Here is a 25,830-nt window from a genome sequence, read left to right as displayed (position 1 = left end):
GAGATTCACAGAGCCTTGTAACACACAAGTAGACCTGTAATAAAAACACATAAAGTGCTTCAGAAGCTCAGCAGGTTTGGCAACATCTGTGGGGAGAGAAACAGAATTAACATTTTGAGTCTGATATGATTCTTCTTTGGACCTGTCGTATCTGTGCCATCTTTAAAATAACTATACAGTTCAGCAGACTCGCCTGTTTGCTCCCCATAGCTCAGTGTAATAATGTGACAATCTCCCAGTGGCCCAGTGTGGTGGTCTCTGGGCAGTATATGGTGGTCTCTCGGTTTGGCAGTGTAATGTCCGGACCTTGTGTATCCTGAGGTGAAGCTAGGCGTGGTCTGGAGTCAAGGCCCAATGTGGACTGGAGGCTAGGTGTCAACATGGACTGGGTTGGAAGTCTGTTGTTCTGAACATTTTTTCCCCATTTTACAATTTATTTCTAAAATCTGCAATGCTAGTTTTTTTTACTTCTCTGTTTTTCCAAGAACTGTAATCGTGAAAGCTTTACCTAGGGACATTTGTACCTAAGATGATGCCATAAGTGGTGACTTGTACACTTTTTACTGTACTCATTTGAGTATGTGATAATAAAGTTAATTCTAATTCTAATTCTGCTAAGTAGTACTTCTAATTTGTGTGTTCATTTGCACTACAATACACACATACTGCACAGTTAAAACCCATTTGAACCTAGTTAAAACAATCTGTGTTCCTCTGTCTCAGAATCTATTCCTCCTCAGCTTCATGGAAATTGTTCTGTAATAGGGAGGGCAGATCAACCATTTCACATGAACCTTATTCCTGGGGCCTGTGAGTTTGCAGTAACAATGTCAGTCAACAACCAGAAAATCTTTGACTTATTTTCAAAGTTCCAGTCTAAAGCGTGAGTTATCGCTAGAGGGCACCCCAATAGAAATTTGCAGAGATAGTTCAACAAAACTATTGAAGGACTCGCAATAACCCATCCATCGAAATGACCTGTCCGACTGGACAATATTTGATCCAAATGTAACTTTACCCACGCAAAAATGTTTCAGTCAACATATCACGAAGCAGATGATTATTTCAGTTTTAACTTGTTTCTATAAAACATCAGACTTTCCGTTTTATTCATCTCAGTACCTATGATTAATTGGAGAAAGACCAGAAGATTTATAAAATGGTACTTTTAATGATAGATAAATAGATATGGAATTAAAAACGTAAATGTGAAAGTCTGAAAAAGAAACAACTTCGCATTTTAAGGAAAGGAAAACAGTAAAACTTCAAGTTGGCTATCCGTTTGCTGTTGTAAAACATGATACAAACTTCCAAATATCACTTTGGGATAAGGGATGCTGTGAATTAGCCGTAAGATCATTTAAGTCGATCACTGTGCAAAAAACATCTTCCCTCCTAGTCTCTTCATGCCGACTGATGTAGGTATTGTTAATCCCTGCATTAGGGGAACAAAGCAGACTGGGGCATTGAAAATTCCTTTAAAAATTGGCACTGGCAAAATGTAAAGACCACCCTATTAATGAAACTGAACAACAACTTACAGTGCATTAAACCTGAAAATACTCACAAATCAGATTTACAATACTGTGCGATGCAAAAGAATTCCCTGCTGTCCAGTTGCATTGGTGGATGAAAATCAAATTAGAAAAAAAGGTACAAAACCAGAAATTACTGGAAAAGCTCAGCAGGTCTGGATAGACATTTGAGTTAACGTTTTGGGTTGAGTAATCCTTCCACAGCATACGTTAGAAAAAGATATATCTGTTCTTCATTTAAAACAATGTATTGTGAAAGTGCATTGCTTCTTTTTAGTTGAATAAAAAAAAATGAGTTAGCTGCAGTGTTCAATGCCTCTTTTCTCCCCTTTTCAGATGAATGGGGTTAACAGTGTTTGCTTTTTCAGTGAATTCGCCGCCTGGGCAATGGGGACAGACCAGAAGCCAGAAACATGCAGTGCTGATTGCCCTGTCTAACTAAGGATTACTCAAACTCAATGCTACACATTCTGGGGAAAGCCTGCTACTGTCTACATGGAAGCTACAAGACGCGATTTTGTTTTCTATTTTTGTTTTGCGAACCTGCAGTAGCATCAGTGAAACATGTGAATGCAGCGGAACAGAGAGAAAGAGAGAGAGAAAAAAGTCCAAACTTAAGACAAAAGATGTTTGCATCAGAGCCCAATCGTCACTTCGAGCAGCGTCACGGCAGGTCCGGAGCCAACAACATCATTTTACAGGATATGACCAGGCTGGCTTTTACCCCGCTCCTGCCCCCAGCAGAAACATATAAATTCAGCAACCGGTTTCTGTAGAGACGGAGAGAGCCGCTATCGATCTGAGATTCAGTGCCCGGCTGGGAAACTGACCAAGGACCAGATTGCTACAAACTACCCCACAACAGCCCAACTCCGCTTCAAAGGAACACACACTGTGCAGCGAAATTGAGGCGGCGCAAGGAAGCTAAGATTCACTCCCCCCCCCCCCCCCCCTCTTACTTCTCCCTCTGCCTCTGGTCCGCATTTGGACTTGTCGCAAGGTGAGTAACAGTGCGGACTGGGTGAGGGGGGGTTTCTTAGTTTACAATCCGCTGATTAATTTGCACTGATCCGCCCAAAATACTCTTGTTTTAGGCAGAACATAAACAGAGACAGCTGCTGAATTGTTTGGCATTATTTACTGACACAATCCCGGACGCGAAAGGTTCTCACTACCTTCACGGTAAAGTTCTGAGTTCAGAGGGTTTAAAATTGCTCCTTGTGTCCGATAGCCGCTGAGCCCTCCCCCCACCGCCTCCCGGTCGTTTTCTGGATGTATAGGCGGATCATTCCGGGAGATACCTTTCACACATCCAGCATCTATCGGGGACCGTTCTCTGGATTCCGGCTGATAGACGGGACTAGAGACACGTTCATCAAACAATAATCTTTAACCGAGTCGCTGGAATTGACTTTGTATGATCGCATTGCACTCTACCTTCTGATCCAAGTTACCAAACTGGTTGTACCGTTCATGTAGAAACAGCTCAAGTAGCAAAGACTCCAGTTTATACAGTTCCTTAACCTCACTGCTGCATTTGCACTATGAACCCTTCAGCTCTTAGAGCCAAGATAATAATATATTTATATTCAATAATTTAGTCATTTATCTTTCAGCATCAGTACTTACTCACAAACAGTTTTAGGCTCAGAATAACTTCACAATGCATTAACATAGCAGTTATGAAATTTATGCCCAGTTACTTTAACAGCTGTTGAGTTTGACCTCTTTTTTTGTTATAGTTCCAGACCCAGCCCATTAAGTGTTTGGCGTCAGTCTGTTGCTTGAGCCCGACCATTCCTCAAGACATGAGTCCTTGCCACTCCTGGATCCTATTTGCCACATTAATAGCCTTGGTGCAAGACTCAAGCTGCCGGAATTTGCCCAATGCCACACATTTCGAACGTTTGCTCAAAAACTTCCACTCCAGAGCCAAGAGATCCATCTCCCAGATTGACAAAGATGAGATTTTGCAGCTTCACAACCACCTGAGGGGAGAGGTCTATCCTTCATCCTCCAACATGGAATACATGGTGAGTAGATGCCAGAGGTCAGTGCTTTCCAACATGTTTAAAGCTGTGACCTCATTTGGAGGCATGTGAATTGTGTATTCCCAAAGGGAGGACTATGTGGAGGGACAGCAGGGGGTAGTGTGTAAGGAGGGTGGCTATCTGTTAGCACCAGACACGGTTGTTATAACTCGGTCAGAGTCCTGTGACAGCTATTCCTGCCCTGAAATTGACAGCCCTGAAATTTCAGCTTGTGACCTCCTTTGTGTGTCCATCCCTACCTTAGGAAGCCCTGCCATAATTTTCACCATCATTGGATACTGAATTGGTAATCATGGGGGAAGGAACTTCTCAAATTAACAACTTAAAACAGACATCATCTCAGATACAAAAAGAAGTTTCACTTCTGTGCTTTTGTTCCTTTTCTGTCTCCAGCATGGTGTGTGTGTGTGTACCGCTGTATACTGCTGGAAATGTTCTTTCTGGCTTTTAACAGTCATTCCAGCAAAATGACATGGGGTGCTCCACGCATTCTTGCTTTGTCTTGGGATGCTTAATGCACTGATTTGTTGGGATGTTCCGTGCAATGTTGAACCAAGCCTCCACAGGACTTGGCCTACCCTGTAGCCAGAGGAGCCTGGCTTTGTCCACTCTATAAATATGGATGGAAGCATTACATTGATGTGTTTGATTTTTCTAGCCTGCTGATGATGTAAACCTAGCAGACTACATGTTGAGGAAAATGTGAAGAAACTTTTTTTATTTATTGGCTTCTGGAAGAGACATCCACTAAATCACTTCTTACAACACTGTTTCAATGTGTGTGATTTCCATTTTCCTGAAGATCTGTTTTCCTGTTGTGACTATTTCAAGTTGACTATGGGCAAGGCTTTAACTAACATGAAGAAACTAGGAGTAGGCAATGGATAAATAAAACAGGGAAAATTGATAAGTGCTTGTGTAAGTAATGCAGTTATTTTCAGCGCTATTAATTGAGAAAACTAGTCATTTTGATTCTAAATATTCAATCAAACCTGCCAACCCCTCTTATTTCTCCTTTCCCATACCAACAAAATGTAATCTTAAATTTCTTATAACTGGAGTTTTAAGTAAATTAGACACAAAATGAATACAACAGAAAAAGGGATCTTTGGTCTGGGAGTAGGGATCTAAATTATTAACATCATCATTTTAGGAGTTACCTCATTTTCAACTTTTAATTCAGATGGCTTGACTCATTATTACTGCACTGAAGTGGATTAGTTTGTGGGAATGAGTGAACAGTACGTGTAGAAGTCTGTAATAAAATTTAAAGATGGGGCTATTATATGGAATGTTTTAACTCTAAGTGTTATTCCTGACTCAGAATGAATTATTTATTGAAATAGTGAATGAGTTATTATTCAATGCATGGTGTGTTGCTTTGTAGGAATGGGATTATGAATTGGAACGGTCTGCTGAGAGCTGGGCCCAGCAATGCATTTGGGACCATGGTCCTTCCCATTTGCTCAAGTCAATAGGTCAGAACCTGGCAGTACACTGGGGAAGGTAAGGGTCTTACACAAGCTCATTATATTGTACTTATTTCTGAACACGGATCCCACATTTCAAAGTTTGGATCATTCCAAAACAAGTTCAGGATGTTTCTTAGGATAGTGGATCTGATCTTATGGTCAGCACACCCAGGTTGACGGACACTATTTGCATCATAGCTGGAATATTGTGTGCAGATTTGATCTCCTTATCTAAGGAAGGATGTTCTTGTTATAAAGGGAGTGCAGCAAAGGTTTACCTGACTGATTCCTGGGATGATAGGATGGACATATGTAGAGAGGTTGAATCGGTTAGGATTATATTCACTGGCATTCAGAAGAATTTCATGGAAACCTACAAGATTCTAACAGGAATAAACAGGATAAATGTGGGAAGGATGTTCCCGAAGATGGGGGAGTCTACAACCAGGGGTCAAAGTCGAAGAATACAGCGTAGACCATTTAGGACTGAGATAAGGAGAAATTTCTTCACCCAGTGAGTGGTGAGCCTGCAGGATTCACTAGCAAAGAAGGCAGTCAAGGCCAAAATATTGTATGATTTTAAGAAGGAGTTGGATATGACATTTGGGTCCAAAGGGATCAAAGGGTACGGGAGAAAAGCAGGAACAGGTTATTGAGTTGGATGATCAACTCTGATCATACTGAATAGCATTACAGGCTCAAAGGGCTGAATGGCCTACTCCTGCACCTATTTTCTATGTTCACAAAGTTTAACTTTAAAAATTATGAGATCTCTTGGAGCAAACAAATAAACAGATAAGAACCCAAGTTAATTTGTGGGAAATAATGTCAGAAAAATTCCTCTCTGCAATTTCAGGTTGATGATTCTTATATGGAAAAATGTTGGGATCCAGTTGTTGCTCTGCATTATTAAAAAAAAACTCATGTCAGTGTACACTTCCTGCCATCAAAGCTGTATAAGTTTTGTCAGCTGTTTCTGTAACACTGCATATTTTTGTTTCTGCATACATAATGAAAGCTACAAACATGAGCTTGTAATTCTGTAATGAAATCCCTCATCCAGTGGTGGCAGAGTAGCATCTCAGTTTTACATTTCCTGCAACTCCTCAACCTGCACTGCTTCTGCTTCCACCAACTTCACCGCACGCATCCCAAATTGCTATAAACGTATGCTATTTAAGTAGAAATCATTTCAAATCAGTTACACACTGCCCACATTTTCTACCAACTTATACACATTGCCACACTTTCGTTTGAATATTTAACCATCATAGATAGCTTTCTATATCCACACCTGTAATAGGTTTTTCCATTATAAATTAATCTTCCTGTACCTGCACCATCTGACCAGCTGGTGGCTTTGCCTCACAAATTATATGAAATGCTTTCTGAATAATTTTCAATTGAAACATTGTCTTTTATAGTCATTGAAAATATTAATCTCCAAAGTAAAGATCTTAGTAAATAGTAAAAACAATTAATTTCCCAGCAAAATTACCGATTGTTCCCTTGTGCAAGATTTGATTTGAAAACTTTAATTTCTCCTAAAAGCTGAGAATTGAATTTGATATTTTTGACCAGAGATTTGATGCTGCTATTTGAATCATTGCAATTTAATTTGCAATGTACCCAAGTTCCTACAATTCATTGCTAGATGTGTTGTTGGGCTGTTTTCCCTCAGTTTCCAGCACTTTTTGGCCTTTTGCCTTTTTGAAAAATTGGGGGCGGTCTTGTGACGCAGCTGGAGTATCTCTACCTCTGGGCCAAAAGCTCCCGGTTTAAGTCCCCTTAGACGTGCTAATGGCCATGGAAAGTGCTGTCATAACATGACCAGGTAGATTGATTATCAGCCAGTAAATCCTCCTTATGTGCCAAGTGCTGGCAGCAAGAGAAGATGTGACTCCTGGTTAGCCATGTTTGGTGTGGAACGTGCCTCTGGTGACAGATCAGTGATTTGTTTCGGGAAAAGCAAGCTATGGAAATAGACACAAGCTTTGTTTGCCTCATATGCCACTAAGCTTGAGAAAAGAAGAAAGCTTATATTGGATATTTCTTTTTAAAATAGGGGTTGTGTGAATGAGACAATCAATAATGACTGCATTCTGGCTGTAGCTTTTGTTTTGGATTCAATCAACTTCAAAGCACATTAAACTGAGGAAGGGAGACTGAGGTTAGAAAATAAATGAGAAAGAATTAGCAATATTGGGTAGAAAGTCATATCTCATTGTGCTAATCTTTGCAAAAAGAAACAGTTGTTGTGAAGTGTAAGTGAAGACAGTTTTAATATGGAAGGGCAAAATGTGTCGGCGCAGGCTTGGAGGGCCAAAGGGCCTGTTCCTGTGCTGTATTGTTCTTTGTTTTTTTGTTCTTTGTTTTTTGTTGAAGCCAACTAATTGTAACATCTATATTTTCTGACGTTAGAAAAGATGGCTGCAAATCATTTAAACTGGTTTGTGTAACTGTCAATGTCTTACCGTGTTTGAAACTATTAATGCCAATCAGTCAGAGAGGTGCAAATATGCAAGTTCACTTGTGAAAACAAATAAAAGTATATTGAAGGAAATAAATGAGATGAAAGAGGAGATCAGTGATTTCTGGCTTCTTATCTCAAGATTGGAGTGGGGAAGGTCTAGACGGAGGCTTAATGATAAGATGATTCATAGTGGACAACAGGAAGTTACATGAGGCAAATTGTGTAGATCAAAGACAAAGAGGTGAGAGAGTGACAGTAGGAAGGAAAGCTAAGGTTGTAAAATGATGATGGGTGAGACACAATGGAGATGCAAACACGAATGGTTGGTGAAGGGAAGGAGAAAGGAGTTGCTGAGGAGCACAGCTTTTCTCCAACTCCCAGCCCACAAGTAGCTTCCACCTATTGGTTACTCATTTCTTTGACACATCAGGCCCTACCATCCATCACCACCAATCTGAAAGGAGAGAAGGAAATAAAGAACAAAGAGAAGTAGAGATCTAGAGTGCAAGAATCAGGAGAAGAAGATTGGGTTGTGAACTGGTTATGTTTTTGGACTAGTAATTGAGATGATATGATTTCAAATCCTACTATTTACAGTTAAGAATTTGAATGCTAGAAGAATTATTAAAATGCTAGAATTGCTATAAGTTGAAAAATCCCAAGTGTTTCAGTAGTGTCCTTTGAGAAGGAAATCCATCATACTTAGCTGGTTCAGATTAGATATAACGACAATCCCAACATGATACCCCTTTTACTGCCTTTCATGTCTGCTAAAAACGATTCAAGGCAAGGAGCAATAGACAATACATCCCCTCATGCTAAGATTAAAACAAAGTAAGAGAGACAGGTAAGCACGAGTCTATATTTTCTGACTTCCTATCTGTTACACAACATGTGATCAATGAGTAGCATATTAAAAATCTTGCTTTTGCATGAACTTAAAAATTATTCCCTTAACAAAGGAAACGCTTTGTGTACAATTGTCATTCTGTAATCATCAATGTGAAATTGTAGACTCTCAGTTTTGTATCTCAGTTCCTCAGGTCTAATATGAATCACAAACTGCTGCAAAATTTGTTCATTAACTACATAACAACATAAAATCAAAATTATATAAAATTAAAGGCAAAATTTAAGACTTTAAATGGGGCAGTCAATCTTTTTTGCACCTTCCCTGTTCAAATTATACCCTGCTCAACAACTCTAATTCACTTGAAGATTATACTTGATCATGACTCACCATATACGACACCATCAGAAATCAACTGGAGATGAGGAATTTCTTCTCTCAGAAAGTTGTAAATCTTTGGAATTCTCTACACCAGAGAACCATGCAGCTTGAATCCTTGAATATATTTGAAGCTGAAATAGACAGATTTGTGAACCATAAGCAAATCAAAGGTTATTTCGAACAAGCAATAAAGAAGCTTGAGGCTATGATCAAATAAAACATGACCTTATTGAATGGTGGAGCAGTTTCAAAGGGTTGCAAGGCCTATTCCTGCTCCTATTTTCTAAGTTCTTATAACTTGAAGATGTTTGCATGGGATTAAATAGGTATTTGTGAATCTGATTGACCAGCAATATGACTTGCAAGTAGTGGCTGTGACAGATTTGTTCTTCTGTTGTTTCAGATATCGTTCTCCAGCTTCTCATGTCCAAGCTTGGTATGATGAAGTCAAAGATTACACATACCCATATGTACATGAATGTAATCCTTGGTGCCCTGAAAGGTGTTCTGGTGCAATGTGCACCCACTACACACAAGTAAGTGAAATGGCCAAGTATGAGAATACATTTCAAAACAAATACACAAATACACACATGATTTTGGGGCGGTACTGTGGCTCAGTGGTTAGCACTGCTGCCTCACAGCACCAGGGACCCAGGTTCCATTCCAGCCTCAGGTGACTGTCTGTGTGGAGTTTGCATATTCTCCCTGTGTCTGCGTGGGTTTCCTCTGGGTGCTCGGGTTTCGTCCCACAGTCCAAAGATGGACAGGTTAAGGTGGATTGGCCATGCTACATTGCGCATAGTGTCCAGTGATTATAGGTTAAGTGGAATAGCCATGGGAAACATGGGGTTACAGGGATAGAATAGGGGTGTGAGTCTGGTGGGATGCTTTTTGGAGAGTTGGTGTGGACTTCTTGGGCCGAATGGCCTGTTTCCACACTGTAGGGATCCTTAGATTCTAAACCCGTCTTGATTCAAAACAAAAACACATGCTTTACAGAATTGTTATTGAGAAAATGAAAATGTTTGTGTATTCTGCTTGGGAACATGAATTACATAACATCTGGCAAACATGTGGTTTATTAGTTAGAAGAGTTGAATTTTAATCTTTGTTGCTATATGCATATATATATACAGTGGATAAGTGAGCAAGAAAAATCAACTTCAGGAGAGATGTGGAATTATCTATTGCAAAGATTTAGGGCTGAAAGTAATGACTTGTGTGTGATTATTAAGCAAAACAGTTTTGGTTTCACAACAACATAAATGGCTTCATAATTTGGACTTGAAATTGCGACAGTCTGAGCCTACTGACATGGGATCAGTTGATGAAGCACTACCTCAGTTTGCTAGCTGCGGTAAATTCTCAGGGAGCCTCAAAATTACTTTCTGACAATGTTAATGTTTTTGGACAGTTGACTAAGGCTATCTGTTAAACTTAAAGTTTGATAAGCTTACACAAGTTGGTGAATGTGAGTGCCTGCTGTATATACTGAGCAAATTTGCTCTTGTGCACATATGTATATCACAGAGTTGTTAAATACAATATTGTCAGTTACTGATTTGAGAAATTGGGGCAAGGAAGGTGATATGCAAGGACGGGCAGCACTATATGGAATAAGTATTATCAGCACAAAATGGGGTACAGACCATCAGAGAGTGTGGAGGAGATACTGAAATTCAGACCATCTGGTCGTGGCTGTCCAGTCCAGGTTATAAGAGAAAACAAGTACAATCCTTTACTTGGTGCTGTGTCCAGACAGGATTCTGGTTAACAAAGTTATTTTTAAGTTGTTAATTTAATGTCAGTTCTTTAAGTAGCTAATCAACCTTTATTAGAATGTGAATGATATTTTAGTTGCCACAATATCCCACTCTAAGTTGAAACCTACCACAGGCCTTCAGACACATTCACTGCTCCAAAGTACATAGACTTGGCACTTACTGTCACGTAAGAATAAATTTCACATGAGACAGTTTCCTACAGAACTGGGTACTAAATCTTAAAATGATATTTTTCTGGACATCCTGCTGTCTCCCTCAAGGCAGAGGTGAAAGCATGTTTTGCAGGTGTCAGATTTTTGAAATTAAGTTTGCCCTGAAAACTTTCTTCTTTAACTTTAAATAAAGAAGGTTGGGCAACAGTGTTATGATGTTCCAAGTGTACAAACATCAATGTATATGTATATTATACATATACATCATCCAAAAGTTATTGTTTCTTACCATCTGCTATATCTTTGCTCATTTCATAAACTAAGATCCCACCAGATCCATCTGCCTTCGTATTTCACCAGTCCACTATCTGGAACATCTGCAGGCAACAGCTGCAGACCATACACTCTCAGATCTGACCACTAACCATTCAGTTATCTTCCAACTTGGCCCCCTATCAAAGGATAATTCAGTATTTTGTCTTTCTTAAGCCCATGCATGTACTTTGTACTCTTACTGACCCTCAACTCTTATTTCCTCCTGTGATCGTCACTTGGTAAAGATTGTACATTGTTGATTACTTTGCAAGCTGCTAAATCAACCTCGTGTCTTAAATGAGTGAAGCTAGTCAACCAAATTGCATTTCCTTTTTCAAACCAAAATAATAAAGTTACCAATGTTTATTTTCACATGGTTAGCAGTCGGCCATATTCTGTGCACAAGATGTTCGTAAAGTTCGGTGCTTTGTTGAACATTCATTTTGTATTTATTTTCAGTTGGTGTGGGCAACAACAAACAGAGTTGGCTGTGCTGTTAATGTCTGTGGAAGAATGAACGTATGGGGAGAAATTTGGGAGAATGCTGTCTACTTAGTCTGCAATTATTCCCCAAAGTAAGCTGTTGAACATCATATCATTTACTTAGATTTATTGCCATTTAGTTGATAACTGGAAATGTATTATGGAATTCTATGGAACTTTTTAACAGTTATGTTACTTCTAACATTGGAATGGGCAAATACATTTTTATTTAAACGAGTAATTAAAATTTATTTGCTCTTGATGAATTATGCACGTGCCAAATTTTATAGTGCTTCACCTACCTGATCAAAGAAACATGCGAGGGGAAAAATCCTTATGGTGGCACACATCTTTTAACCATTGCTGGGATGTGAGCATTGGTGGCAAGGTAGGAATTTGCAATTTTAGCCAAAGCCAGCATAGATTTGTCCAGGGAAAGTTGTGTTTGACAAATTTGATTGATGTTTTTAAGGATACGACAAGGCATGTAGAAGAGGGAAATGCTTTTGATGTGGATTACGTGGACTTTAGCAAAGCTTTTGAGAATGTCCCTCAGGGAGACTGATTAGGAAAATAAGATACCCATGGGACTCAAGGCAAAGTGAAACTTGGGTCCAAAATTGGCTGAGAGGCAGGAAGTGGAGGGTGATGGCACAGGGATGTTCCTGTGACTGGATGACTGTCTCCAATGGGGTTCCACAGGGTTCAGTGCTAAAGCCCTTGCTATTTGTAATGTGCATTATTGCACTTAATGCAGAGAGTTTGATCAAGAATTTCGTAGATGACACAAAAATTTGTAGGGTACCAAATAGGAAGGGGACAGACGTAAACTCCATGATGATATCAACGGTCCAGTCAGATGGTGTAAAATAAACTTCAACCTGGAGAAGTGAGAGGTAATGCACTTGGTAAGGCCTAACAAGGCAAGGGATTACACTATGAATAGTAGGACCCTGGAAAGTAAGAAAAATCAGAAGGACCATAGTGTGTGTATTCACAGATCTCTGAAGGTAGCAGGGTGGGTAGATAAGGCTGTTAAAAAGGCAGATAGGATACTTGCTTTTTATTAGCTAAGACATTAAAATACAAGAGGTTATGGGGAACTGGTTAGGCCACAACTGGAGTATTGTGTGCAGTTCTGATCAGTGCATTTTAAGCAAGTTGTGATTACATTAGAGAGGGTATAGAAGAGATTTACCAGGATGTTACCTGGGCTGGAGGGTCTGACAGTGAGGATAGATTAGATAGGCTGGGTTTGCTTTCTTTGGAGGAGCAAAGGTTGAGAAGGGACACCTGATAAAAGTGTTTAAGATTATGAGGGGCATAGATAGGATGAATAGGAAGGCAACAAGAGGTAGAGGTTAAGAGGAGAGTTGAGGAGAAATCTTTTCACCCAGTTAGGAGTCTGGAACTCACTGTCTGAAAAGGTGGTTAAGTCAGAAGCTCTCATAATATTTAAGAAGTATTTAGAAATTCACTTTCATTGCCATAGCCTCCAGAGTTATGGACCAAGAGCTGAAAAATGGGATTAGTGTAGTCAGATATTTATTGGCTGGCACTGATGTGATGGACTGAATGGCCTCCTTCTGTGCTGTAAACATCTAAGAGGTTATGAGAATTTTTGCGCATCCCCAAGTGCTCTTGAGACAGTGGTGCTAAGTCAATTGCATTAATTGCTGGAGTCCATGGCACACCCACACTGATGGAGGAAGTGCACGCATTAGCTTCAGCATGTTAGGGAGCTGGAAATTAGTCAGGGATCCATTAACATTTCAGTGACATTGCTTGAAAATTTGCATATGTTTAGATTGGCAAAGAACCAGATTGGTCTTGGAAGTGGTACTTTTCATGGTTGAATGACTTGCAACACTGCCAGAACCAATAGCCATTTGGGTAAGGTGTCAGAGCGCTGCTGAACTGGAGTTAGAACTCAGCATGAGTCATTGCAGAGGAAGGAAGAAAACGCTTGGGAACAGCTGCCTTCACTTTTTGTTTCGACATAGACTCATTTTTTCACTTGGACGAGTGCAACAATTAGCAGATAGCTGGTAAGATCCTTGTCCTCCTGCCACCTTGAACCATGTCTTAAAGCAATGAGAAATAAAAGGTCTCCCTTCTATCCCACTCCCATTTATCACTGCGTTTGATGGTTGGTGCATTGCTTCATATTACATGACATGACCGTTCTTGCTCAGGTTATACGCAAGTTTGGAACCTGTATTTGGTTATTAACTCTTTCATTTAAGAATCAAGGAAATGTGTGTTCATCGGCTAGCTTTATTTTAGATTATTTAACTGAGCTGATAATGGATTAAACTGATTTTTTTCTCTGTTTTTAACTAACCAGGGGAAATTGGATTGGAGAAGCTCCCTATAGACACGGTCGGCCATGCTCAGAGTGCCCACCCAGCTATGGTGGAGGCTGTAAAAATAATGTCTGCTACAAAGGTATATAAATCTGTCATACAGCTCCCAATAAAATGGACCAGCTAAAAGAATTTACTCCCCAACATCTAAAAATAATCTTAGTTTTCTTTCATAAGGGGTTTTTGAATGGAGATGAGTGTTCATTAGTGTTTTGCTGAGCCTAATATTTAGTGTCATTAAAACAACATGGAACCCTGAGTTAGTGTGGCTGAGCCATCAATGTGGCTGCAAACGTTATCAAAAGGAGCTAGGCTGAATGGCTCTCCAGTCGTGTGTTTGAAGCTGGGATGGTGGGGGTCGGGGGGGAGCTTGCAAAATGCAACCTGCAGCCTGTTTGCTGTCCTTCCAATGCCCTTAACTTGAGTCCCATTATTGGGCTGGGTGGGTTGGTGGTGAAGTTTGGAGGCATGGGGTGGTCCACTCACCCTTGGGATTGTTGAACCAGTTAAGTATCCAATTAATGGTCACTTAGGTGCCTCATATTGGCCTGCCACTATTTTACCTGCGCCAGGGCCTGGTATTTTTACTCTGTCAGCTGGTTCCGAGATGCGGGCCCATTGTTCATCAGAGATTTTCTCCCAACCTTGACCACTCATTGAGTAGACTGGGGTTACTTTCCTTGGAGCAGAGGAAGTTGATGGGGGGACATGACTGAGTTGTATAGAACTTTGAGGAGCATAGTCAGGGTAGACAGGAAGAAACTTCTCCCCTTGATGGAGTGATCGATGACCGGGGCATAGATTTAGGGTGAGGAGCAGGAGGTTTAGAGCGGTTAAGAGGAAAATGTCTTTTCCACCCAGAGTGTGGTGGTAATCTGGAGCTCACTGCCTATAAAAGTGGTAGAGGCCAAAGCCCTCATATCATTTAAGAAGTATTTAGATGTGCACTTGCGATGCCAAGGCATACAAGCTATGGGCCAAGTGCTGGAAAATGGGATTAAAATAGCTAGGCTGTGTTTTTGACTGGTGCAGTCTCAATGGGCCAAAGGGCCCTTTGTTGAGCTGTAACCCACCTATGACTCTCAAACCGAGCCCCCTGCAAACACTCTTGCTGTAGGCTCACTGATGCCCTGAGCCACCCTTCAGTCTAGTCTTTGTAATTTTCTCTTCTTTGGTTCTGCCTGTAGTTCCAACACCATGTTCAAACAGTTTGAACTTGGCACTGCAGCAACTACTGAGCTGCAAGCCAATCGAATGGCCAACAGCACCCTTAAGGTAGGAATTCACATTCAGGCGAAAGGTTCAGCCTAAGCTATTTACTGCCATACTTACTTTTTTTGTGGGAGGGTTCCTAACTAACCTTGTACTTGGGTCAAGGGCTGGTAGGGAACTTGACATCCCATAAATTGAGCAAAAAGTCCCAGTTAAAGTATGTTTTTGGATGAATAGAGTGAGGGGAAATCTGAAACCGAAGTACCAAAGAGAAGGTGAATGTGGAAAGGTTCAGTTTCAAAGAAGTTACTCTATGACTCTAAGTTAGAACCTGAAATAATGGAGTAATTAGTAAAGTGGAAAAATTCACAATAGACTTCAAGCCTTCAGCGAGGATGCAAAAATAAACATCTAACATCTAAAATGAGAAATGGCCAACTATCTTGTTCGGGACTAAAATCTGACCCTTTCATACCAATGTGAGGGTATCAAAGTGAGAGAACAGAACAGAAAATGGGAAGTTTAATTGAAAGAGATTAGGCAAGATAGTGGCAAAGTGGTAATTTTACTGGACCAGTAATTCAGAACCCACGCTATGTAGGGGACCTGGGTTTGAATCCCACTGTGAAAAATGGTGAAATTTTGATTAAATTAAAATCTGGAATAAGAATATAGATGGTTGCTATTAAGCTAACTGCTGTCAATTGTTCTAAAAACCCATCTGTTTCACTAATATCCTTTGAAGGAAATCTGCTATTCTCACTTGGTATGGCCTGATGTGACTCCAGACTGCCAGCAATATGATTGACTTTTAACTGCTCTCTGGGCAGCAAATACTGGTCTAGACCAAAACATCCACCTTCCATGAATGAATGCGAAAAAGAAAGGATAACATTTTATACCCTCAAATGTAGTCAAATAAGATTTTTGAATGGAAAATTCTGTATAGCATTTGTGCAAAGGGGCTGAAGAAAGAAATTTTAAAAATGCATTAAACAAAATCATGAATAGCTGTAATCATTTATAGTTATTCCTTCTTTGCTGTCAGTATACATTTACTTGAGTTGAACATTCTAATAATTTATTACAGGACTATGTTTCATAGAAAGGGTTCACTTTTTCAAACATTGGAATAGGCAGCATAGCAGTTTTATATTGGCTACACAATATCTAGTTTACCAAAGGAGTTTAAAATTTACCTTAGTTCATACATAAATATGGCCACAAGAAAATAGAACTGACATAGTTAACATCACATTATGCGGTTTCCAATTTATTTTTGTATTTGCTATGAGTAAAAGATTTCAATGTCTCCCTACTCAGCCTAAATTAATATAATTTTTGGTCTACTAATTTTAAATTCTTAATCCAGTTGATTTTGGCTTGTGTAATCCACTTCTGTGATGAATAGCTGCTTGTTTCTAAACAGAACCTTTCATTTTAAGCTGCCAGGTACTTTTTTAACAGTTGATTTGGCATTAAATGAACTTTATAAGCAGAATTGAGAGGCTATGGCGCTCTCAGTTTATTTCTGCTGGGGATAGGTGAGGTGACATCAAAATTCAAGGAAACACCAAATCAATTAATTAACAAAAGGATTCCTGCATTCTCTCAATGGATCAGACCAGATAGAACTACATAACCAGAAAGGTCTGAGGCGCAGTTTCCATTTTGTGTTATGCCCTTACTTATCAGATAGGGCACTTAAATTGTCTTTTATAAAAGTGAAAAGATTTCGGCCTCATATTGTTGGGCAAAAATCACTGCTGAAAGTGGCTGTGGCTAAGGTTGAGATTGGATATAATGCCTCCTGTGGTTGAATAGACCCTTGTCACTCCACTGAGGCCAGGATTTTGCACTATACATCTGACAAAGGACAGACGGGACTATATCTGAGAACAAGATAAAACTTGTTGACATCTACCTCCACACCGCATGCTAACTGGAGGTACCCTCTCCCCAACAAGCTTCCCATGTCCATCAGGACAGTTGTAGAATCAGAGAGCCCGTCAAGAAAGGCCTCTTCTGCTTTTTGTTTGGCCTGCAAAGCTGCATCCATAAAGAAGATAACCTCAGACTTCAGTGTCTTGGCTATACAACCGACTGAGGGAAGGTGGGTGCTGGAAAGAAGCCAGTATTCATCAGACCTTGGCCCAGGAAAAACTTAATGCTTTCAGGAGAAGTGGGAGAAACATGGTGAGAGAAAATGAAGAGAAACTTTTTTTATTATTGTCGATGGAGATAGAAGGAGGGATCTAATTTTTGGGAACTGACCATCGGATATCTTCGTAACAAATGCAAACTTGCCAAAGGTCTCTGTTTACTGATATATTATGGCATAACTTTAACACTGACAACCTCACCTAATATACTGCTAGCACCACGTACTTGCTTCTATGTTAGCAATTAACACTGAATATTTCAAAAATATTCAGACAAAAGACGCTGCTCATGTATTTCCATTCAGCATTTTGGCTGTTAAACTAGACTGTTAACGTTGTACTTCCATATAAGAACGTTTACTTTTTGATGTGTAAAGCTAAAATAGGAGAGATTCAGCCAGGAATTGTATCATTATAACTAGTCACTGTGTTGTGTATAAGTCACAGATATCATATCATAAGGTACCTATTTAGCCAGTGGGACAAAAAGAGTCTGATGTAGAAATCTAATTGCTAATACTTGTGTATATTTTGCAAGTAGTCTTTGGTGTTAGTCTTTCCCAAACTTTGAAGGAAAGAAGGGCAATTCTTTTGCTTTCCAAAAATGTAGACCACTATTTTCTCAGGTGAGCTGTTTTGTCAGTATGCAAATTGGATGAGGCCAAATGCTAAATATTCAGTCTACTGAGGAGGAGCTTGGAAATGAAAGGGTGGAAACTAGGATGTTTACAAAGAAACAGACAAAAAGGAACAGCAGAAAAAAAAATCTTAATTCATTGCATCTGAATTGGAATTCTGCTCTTGTGCGTGCAAAATGTTATTTAACTTTATTTCAACATGTGTTCTCAGACAATGGAGAGATAAGACGACAGCATGAACAAACCAATGAAGTGGAGCCTCCCCAGATCAATACAGATGCATTAAACCCATGGACAGTGCTATATTCCCAACCACAACCACAGCCAAAGGAGGAACCTAACAGCATGGAGTACATGAGTAAGGAAGCATTTGAGCTGTATGACTAGATAACTTAAATGCTGCAGAAAACATCAGGAGTGTAATGTGCTGCTTTGAAAAGAAAATCTCTCCAGCTTTCTGTCTCAGGAGCACAAGTGAACATCAGTCTTTGTTGGAATGCATAATTGCAAATAAGATTTAGAAGCTGAAAGGGTCTCATAGTAATGTAGCAATAAGCGTTTGTATGGCTGATCCATTTAAATACAAAAGGAATTCTCATCAGGGTAGTGAGAGATGACTGTAGCTGCTTCTATAGAAACAATTTCAGAGATAGTAGGAACTGCAGATGCTGGAGAATCTGAGATAACAAGGTATAGAGCTGGATGAACACAGCAGGCCAAGCAGCATCAGAGGAGCAGGAAGTGTGACGTTTCGGGCCTAGTCTGAAGAAGGGTCTAGGCCCGAAACGTCAGCCTTCCTGCTTCTCTGATGCTGCTTGGTCTGCTGTGTGCATCCAGCTCTACACCTTGTTATCCCTGTAGAAACGGTAGTTTGTTGGGAACCTTAATGCAGACGGCTTCAAGGATCCTTAGGATATGGACCCCGTAGTTGTTTGTCTGCACCTTCTATTTATAGATAGTAAAGAAACACAAACATTGTTTTATTCATTAGTACCCAGAAATGTCAGCTTTCCTCCTTTGTCTATGCCAGTCTTTGTTTAGTTTTGTTTTCATATTTTTGCCTTCATTTGCTGGTCAGTGCTTCTTCACTTGTTCTTGATTACATCCAATTTCCTCCAATGTCAACCTTTCAGTATTTCCATAGCATTCGGTAATGTTTGCTCATTTTCATTGTAATAGGCACAAGTTGATGCTTTCTAGACATTATTGTATAATAGTACACAATGTTTTTCATCATGTGTTTATTCTGAGAACAGTAGGAATGTTTAAATTGTGAAATCTTCCTACTTTTTGGAAAAAATTGCATAATCCTTGGAGTTTATAAATAGAAGCAGGAAATACAAGAGCAAAGATATTGCTCTACCACACTCTTTCAGAAGGATGTCAAAGCCTTGGACAGCTTGTAGAAAACAGTTATCAGAATGTGATGTAGATGAGGGACTATTATTGCAAATTACTGCAGAAGCTGGAATCTGTACTGAAAACAAAACATGTTGGAAACCACAGTGGGTCAGGCAGCAATCCTGGAGAGAGAGCAAGCTAACATTTTGAGTCTAGATGACTCTTCATCAGAATTCTTCTTTGTTTTCATATAAATGAGGGACTTCAGCCAAGTGCAGATTCTAGAGAAGCTGGGATTGTTCTCCTTGCAACAGAGATGGTTAAGAGGACATTTAATTGAGGTGCTCAAATTTCTCAATGGTTATGATCAAATAAATAGGGAGTAACTGAATGGAAAGAAAACATTTGTAAGGTTATGGGGGAGAAACAGGGAGTAGGGCTAATTGGATATTTACTAATATTCTAGTACAGACAAATGGCCTCCTTCTGTTCTGTAACTTCCTATAATGCTATATTCTTCGCAGTACTTCATTTAATTTATTTACTGCCAGCATTCTGCAGCTTGGAATTCTGGGATCTTTCTGAAAGGTTTGACTATCTCCATTTGACCTCTCAGCTCCTGGTCACCTGTAAATCTCATAGTTATATTCCTCAGTGCCACCTGTTCCTTATTAAAGCAGTAATTTACATGACATTCTTCCCTCATTGCATCCATCTTAAGGGCTGCTCAACCAGGCAACTAAGATGATTAAAATTTGTATTGTAACCCCCGCTGAGAACTCACAAAATATGATCCTGATCAAAGGATTCTGCTTATATCCTGTCTCCATGCAGGTTCTTTAGGGTGGAGAATGCATTGCTATATGCAATAAATGGGAGTGCTACTACATCCAGGACAGATTTAAGGCTCAGAAATCTGGTTACTGGGTGTCCAAATCTAACCATTTCCCTTAACGCATTTATTCAGAGACACATCTGTAACTGAATTTTAGTTGCATTATGGGTCTATACTTGGTACCATTCTCAATTTAGCAGACTTCATCTGGTGTGATGTAAAACATTGTTTTGTGAATTAGGTGAATGGCCGTGAGGACTGAATGTATGTCTGAGCAGTGCAGATATTTTTCCTGTTCTGAGTATCAGTACTTATTTGATTTCATAACTTGGCCAATGCAGATAGGGGAAATTCTATCTTTCTTTTGTGAGACAGTATGAGATACCTGGTGGTTTTCAGATTCCCCAGTTCCCTCTTACTGGATGATTCACAAATTATTTTGCAGCCTTGAATGCCCAGAAACTTTCCAATCTTGACATTAAACATGTGTTGTTCCCTGTCAGCATTGGAATAGCTACCACTATTGTGCTCCAGCTACATCAATAACCTGACTAAAAGCATTCCATGAAAAATAAGGAGCTCTGAACCATTTTCTTTTACGTTGATTTTGACCTGATCATGTTTATTTGTTATAAAGGAGATCCAATTGTCCTCTGTGTCAATTAGAAACCTATTTTAGACGGATTTTGGAACAACCTTCCATTGATACAATGCATTCTGGGTTTTGATGTGTTCCGGTCTTCAAAAACGGGTCCCACACTGTGAGTTTTGTCCCCTCTGGGTCCCTGGCATGAAAGTTTAGGGTGGGCTGCAATGGAATTGGACTGGAGACACTGATTGACAATCTGTGGTCGTTTGTGAGGCCCCTTTAAATGAGCACTTCATTTTTGCCTATGGCCATTGAATCAATGAGCTCTGAGGCCCTATCACTCACACCAACACATGCTGCAAATAGTGTGTGTCTTAGATTTTTTTGTGCCTGTCATGCTGCTCTTCGAATCCCCACCCTGCTCAGCAACTCACCTTGCGGCACTCTCCTAACAATTTTCACTCAGGGGTCATACCTAGTATGAAGCATTAAAATAGAGTCAAAACAGAAAGAAGTTTGGGAAACACTGCTTTATACTGAATAATACTGAGTATAATCAGCTAATTAATGTTATCCTGAATATTGCCCATCTCATCTGCTATCCCCTTCAATGTTATGAACGCATTCTGTTGTTCCTGGACTGCGTTCTTTTATTCTGCTTTAGTTACTTACTTTCTCATCACCTTGTTATGCTCTGACAGTGATTCAATGCTGGTCTTGTTCCAAGCTACGGTATTTGTTGTTATTCTTATTCTTATTCATTCTCCTAAATTCCTCCTTATTTTCCTTCTTTGGCCCACAATCCAGATTATGCTGACTCGAGAGATGCTTTGTAAGTTTAATCATTTGCAGATACATTTGCTCATACATTTGAGAACACAGGACTTTTCACGCTGTAGCAGCAGTGGAAATGAAACAAAACTGGAACAATGTCGAAGCTTAATTTAATAACTTCATGTCCACTCTTTGGTCCACTTTCAATATCATCCAGATTTCTGAGTCCAACCTCTGCCCATGTCCACTACTTATGCTAACTAGTCAGTCAGTTTCCAAACCTGCTGTTTCAATCCTTCCTTTTTGATCATTCTTCAAAATGTTGTTTGATGCTTTTCTGATTTATCTGCTCTTTGGTTATCAGTCATTTGTGTCAATACTATTGGATCTGCTGCATGCATCAATACCTTTTCTGGTAAAGTCTGTTCTGTGACTCTATAGAGCTACTATCGTGTGGAAGAAATGCTCTCAGCGGTACTCTGACACTGCAAATGCTGAGAATCACAATCGCCTGTTATAAAGTCTGAAAATCTATTGCACCTCTTCTGAACAGACCTTAAATGGTTTACTTCGCATGATACACAATGCCTTTGTTCATTTTCTGATATTCTCCTGTCACTTGTGGAATGCAGTTGCTAAATATTGACTTGAATCAAGTTCTGAAACTTAACATTTAATAAATCATTATACCTTTATGCTCAGCATGACAACTTAGCAAAACTGGTTGCTTAGCTATAATAATAGGAACATTTTTTTAAAAAATCACACTGTTTATGGAATTAAGGAAGCTAACTTCTCTACAGCAAAAACAATGCAAAAAGGATGGACTCAGTTTCATACATGCTCCAGGCCTGGGTAGATAGCAAGTAAATTTAAAGAATCATTACCAAATTGGAAAGGAAACAATTTCTCTTTGCTAGCTGTAAAAAAATGATGTAGCCCTATAACCGTGTGATTCTTCAAACTCCCTTTATCAATTAATTTCTTGTGCATTTGACAGTGTAAGATGTTTCCTGTGAAGTTAATTAAATCTGCAGTCAATTTAGGTCCAAGTAAATCTGCACAATAATCTTGAAAGCAAAATATGATTTATTTCATGAAGTGCAAATTAATTCTGCCAAATAAATTTCAACCTCAGTTAATCTGGGATACTCACCTTTAGTTTAAAATATATGTTGATTTTCAAACAATAGATTTCCTGAATTTCTAACATTTAAACATAAGCAACAATACCTTAGGTTTTATATTTAAACTAATAGAAATGTGCCAGAACTGAAAAAGATGCATCCTTAATAAATGCAGAACTGTTAACATAAACAGAAACCAATTGTTGGTTAAATACTTTATCAACTGTTATTAATCTACACTATATAACACAATACAGTGTGGAGTTGGAGGAGCACAGCAGGCCAGGCAGCAGGGAAGTTGACGTTTGGGCTCAGGACCCTTCTTCAGATTTTTTCTGAAGCAGTGTCCTGACCCGAAACGTCAACTTTCTTGCTCCTCTCATGCTGCCTGGCCTGCTGTGCTCCTCCAGCTCCATACTGTGTTATCTCAAACTCTAGCATCGGCAGTTCCTATTATCTCTATATAACACAAAGTTGCAAAGACAGAATTTTAGTTTGTTCATTGCTTTGAGAATATAAAACACTGTTTTATTCACATTGTTTGACACTCCAATCCAAGTTATCTTAATCACATGACATTCACTTCTTATTTGTTCTCATCCACCCTGTAGAATGTTGATGCCTTGTTATGGTTATGAACTTAACAGTGCCATTTTCCAAGTGACAATCCTGGATTATGAACCAGAGAATATTCAGATAATTTCCTTGACCAGTTTTCACAATGGTCATTACAGGAAACTGGTATTCATAATTTGGTAATTTGTAAAATTGGTTAAGTTAATTTCAGTTACTGCAATTCAGTCCTGATCCAAAATACAAGAAGTCAGTAGCTCAAAATTGCATGCGTGTGTGTACACATACACAGTTCAGGAAGACAAAGATTAAAATTTGAAATATTTGTCTTGTAGGAAAACCAAACATTCACATATTTGCTCAAAATTTTCAAGTTAACTAAATTGAGGCTTAAAAAAGGGGTAACGCTTTAGTTTAGAAAAAGGCTGAGCCAGATGTCACTACAAGTTAAGAAATGGAGTTTCACACACATTTTCAAATAGACAACTGTGAATCAAATAAATATTGTAACTTATTAATTCATCCTTTTTCTCCAATTTCAATGTAATCTTTAAATATCTGATATTAGCTGCACTCAGTAAAATCGACCTAGAGTTCTTTGCATTACTTAAGACAGACTTTGCCATCTATGAAAGTACTGCAGTGACTCTTCCTAAAATGTTTCTCTTTCTCTTTTATTAGTTGAAGAAAGTTTGAAGAAAAGTTAGAGAATAGGAGGGAAGGGCTGCCAGGGAACCATCTACAGCATTGTGTCCAAATCTGGGCACTGTACTTGCAGATTGGTTACTCTCAAACTATAAGGAATCAATTGTCTCTCCAATGGAAAGAGGTGCTTGTGATTCTTTGTGGACTATAGCTCCTTACCATTCTTCAGGAAAGATTGAAGAGTTTGCAGGGGATGCTGAAAAGATTTATGTCAGAGATGAAGGAGTTGAGTCACAAGGATAGAATGGAGAAGCTGGAGTTGTTCGCCTCAGAGAAGTAAAGTTTGAACACCTCTGCTAAATCTCCTCTTAATCATGAGGGATCTAGAGAAAGCTGAGAAAGAGATGCTTGTTCTTATTGTTGAAGGGCTGTGGACCAGAGGACACAGATTTGAGGCGATTGACAAAATAAAGAGTGGTCACATGAGGATAAACCTGTTTGCTCAGTGAATGTTTAAGATCCAGTTTGTGCTGGCTGAGAGTGTTTTGGAAGCAGATTCAATCCTTCAACTTCAAGAGGGAATTCAATCAGCATTTGAAGACAAAGACTGTGGGCGAAGGGTGAGGAAGTTGGTCTAGTCAAGTTGCCCTGGCAGAGAGCTGGCAAAGACTCAATGGGCTGTGTTGTAACCATTCAGGGATTCCATCATCAGTCAAGAGTCCCAGACTCTTACTCTCTGAACTGCTACTACTACCTATTCCCTGATCCCATATTCTACTCAACTGTGCCCATGATTTCTGCTAACTCCATTTTCTGTTCTAACATTTAGCTCTTTACAACCTGTCATTGCCTCTATTTGCAATTGGAATTTATAATTCCTCCTGTTCTCACATTTCTTTCATAAGCTCTCCTCACAAAATGGAACACTGAGCTCACAGCTCAGACTTTCCTTTCATTCCTCAACCATGCTCTCTGTTCCCTGTGAAGCTAAATGATTCTCGAATCTCTTACACTTCAGCATTTTTTGGACATTTGGTCTGGAAGGATTTTTACTATCATAAACCAGGCCAAAAGAACATAATACATAGAAGCAGAAGTAGCCCATTCAGCTGTTTGAGTCTGCTCCACCATTCAATAACATCATGGCTGATCTGATAATCCTTCAACTTCATTTTCTGCTTTTTCCACATTTGACTTTTAATTCTCTTACTCATTGAAAACCTGTCTATCTCGGCTTTGACAGTCATGTGCGGTAAAGTATTCCACAGATTCACTGGATAAGAAATTCCTCCTCACCTTTATCTACCTGGGCAATCCCTTACTCTGAGATAATGCCCTGTGGTTCTAGACTTTCCCAGAAGGAGAAACAATCTCACAGCTTTTACCCTGTCAAGACCCCTAAGAATCTTAACACATATCATTACTCTAACTCAAACAAGCACAGGCACAACGTACAAATCTAAATTGTACCATCTTCCATGGTGGCATTTGAATCTGTGTCTCCAGGGTATTAGTTTCAACCTCTGCATTACTAGTGACGTGCCAGTATGTCAGCACCTCCCCACCTTGTACATTGTGGACTTTGTCTTGCTGTTCAATGTCTTAAGCTTCCTGAAGAGGTCACTGTATAAGGCCTGGGCAAGTTTTGTTGCTGAATTTCCATTCCACCTTATATTTAATGAACCTCAGTCATGTCTAGTTAAATACTCGCTAACATAATAATCTAACTTTTCTATCTTGGCTGCTCACAATTAACAGTGATCTATTATCGGATAACACCTCTTTGTGTTATTTGCATGGTCTCCACCTGTTGGAATATAATAATCTTTTAGACAGTTAGTACTCTGCAATGCTATAGCTTTGAGATTTGTGTCCAGGAAAGGACAGTTATTTTTGTGAAGAATCTTACTTAGTTTTAAGCAACATACAGCATTCAGCTTCTTTGAGGAGAAGATAGCTATCCAGTCCTAGTGCTTCTAGCTGGAATCTCACTGTTGGCTGGTGTTCAGGGTAGCCTGTGGTTTTGGAATTTTTGAGGGAGTTAGTGTACTGTTTGCTTGATCTTTCAG

The 25,830-nt window shown here is 39.4% G+C and overlaps 1 protein-coding gene across 1 annotated transcript in view; it reads left to right on the top strand.

Moving 5' to 3' along the window:
• Positions 1-2,274: 2,274 nt before the first annotated feature.
• crispld2 (cysteine-rich secretory protein LCCL domain containing 2) overlaps positions 2,275-25,830 on the top strand; it is a 42,539-nt gene continuing 18,983 nt past the window's right edge. The window contains exons 1-7 of the mRNA XM_048605763.1: positions 2,275-2,535; positions 3,278-3,568; positions 4,974-5,092; positions 9,166-9,298; positions 11,476-11,591; positions 13,847-13,947; positions 18,089-18,235. Of these exons, the coding sequence (XP_048461720.1) occupies positions 3,344-3,568; positions 4,974-5,092; positions 9,166-9,298; positions 11,476-11,591; positions 13,847-13,947; positions 18,089-18,235 (841 nt within the window). The 5' untranslated portion in view covers positions 2,275-2,535; positions 3,278-3,343. The remainder of the gene's footprint in view (positions 2,536-3,277; positions 3,569-4,973; positions 5,093-9,165; positions 9,299-11,475; positions 11,592-13,846; positions 13,948-18,088; positions 18,236-25,830) is intronic.

The sequence above is a fragment of the Rhincodon typus genome, chromosome 15 (genome assembly GCF_021869965.1).
Source record: "Rhincodon typus isolate 14 chromosome 15, sRhiTyp1.1, whole genome shotgun sequence".
Taxonomy (NCBI): domain Eukaryota; kingdom Metazoa; phylum Chordata; class Chondrichthyes; order Orectolobiformes; family Rhincodontidae; genus Rhincodon; species Rhincodon typus.
Note: the sequence above shows the minus strand (reverse complement) of the source record. Positions and strands in the feature narration are given on the sequence as shown.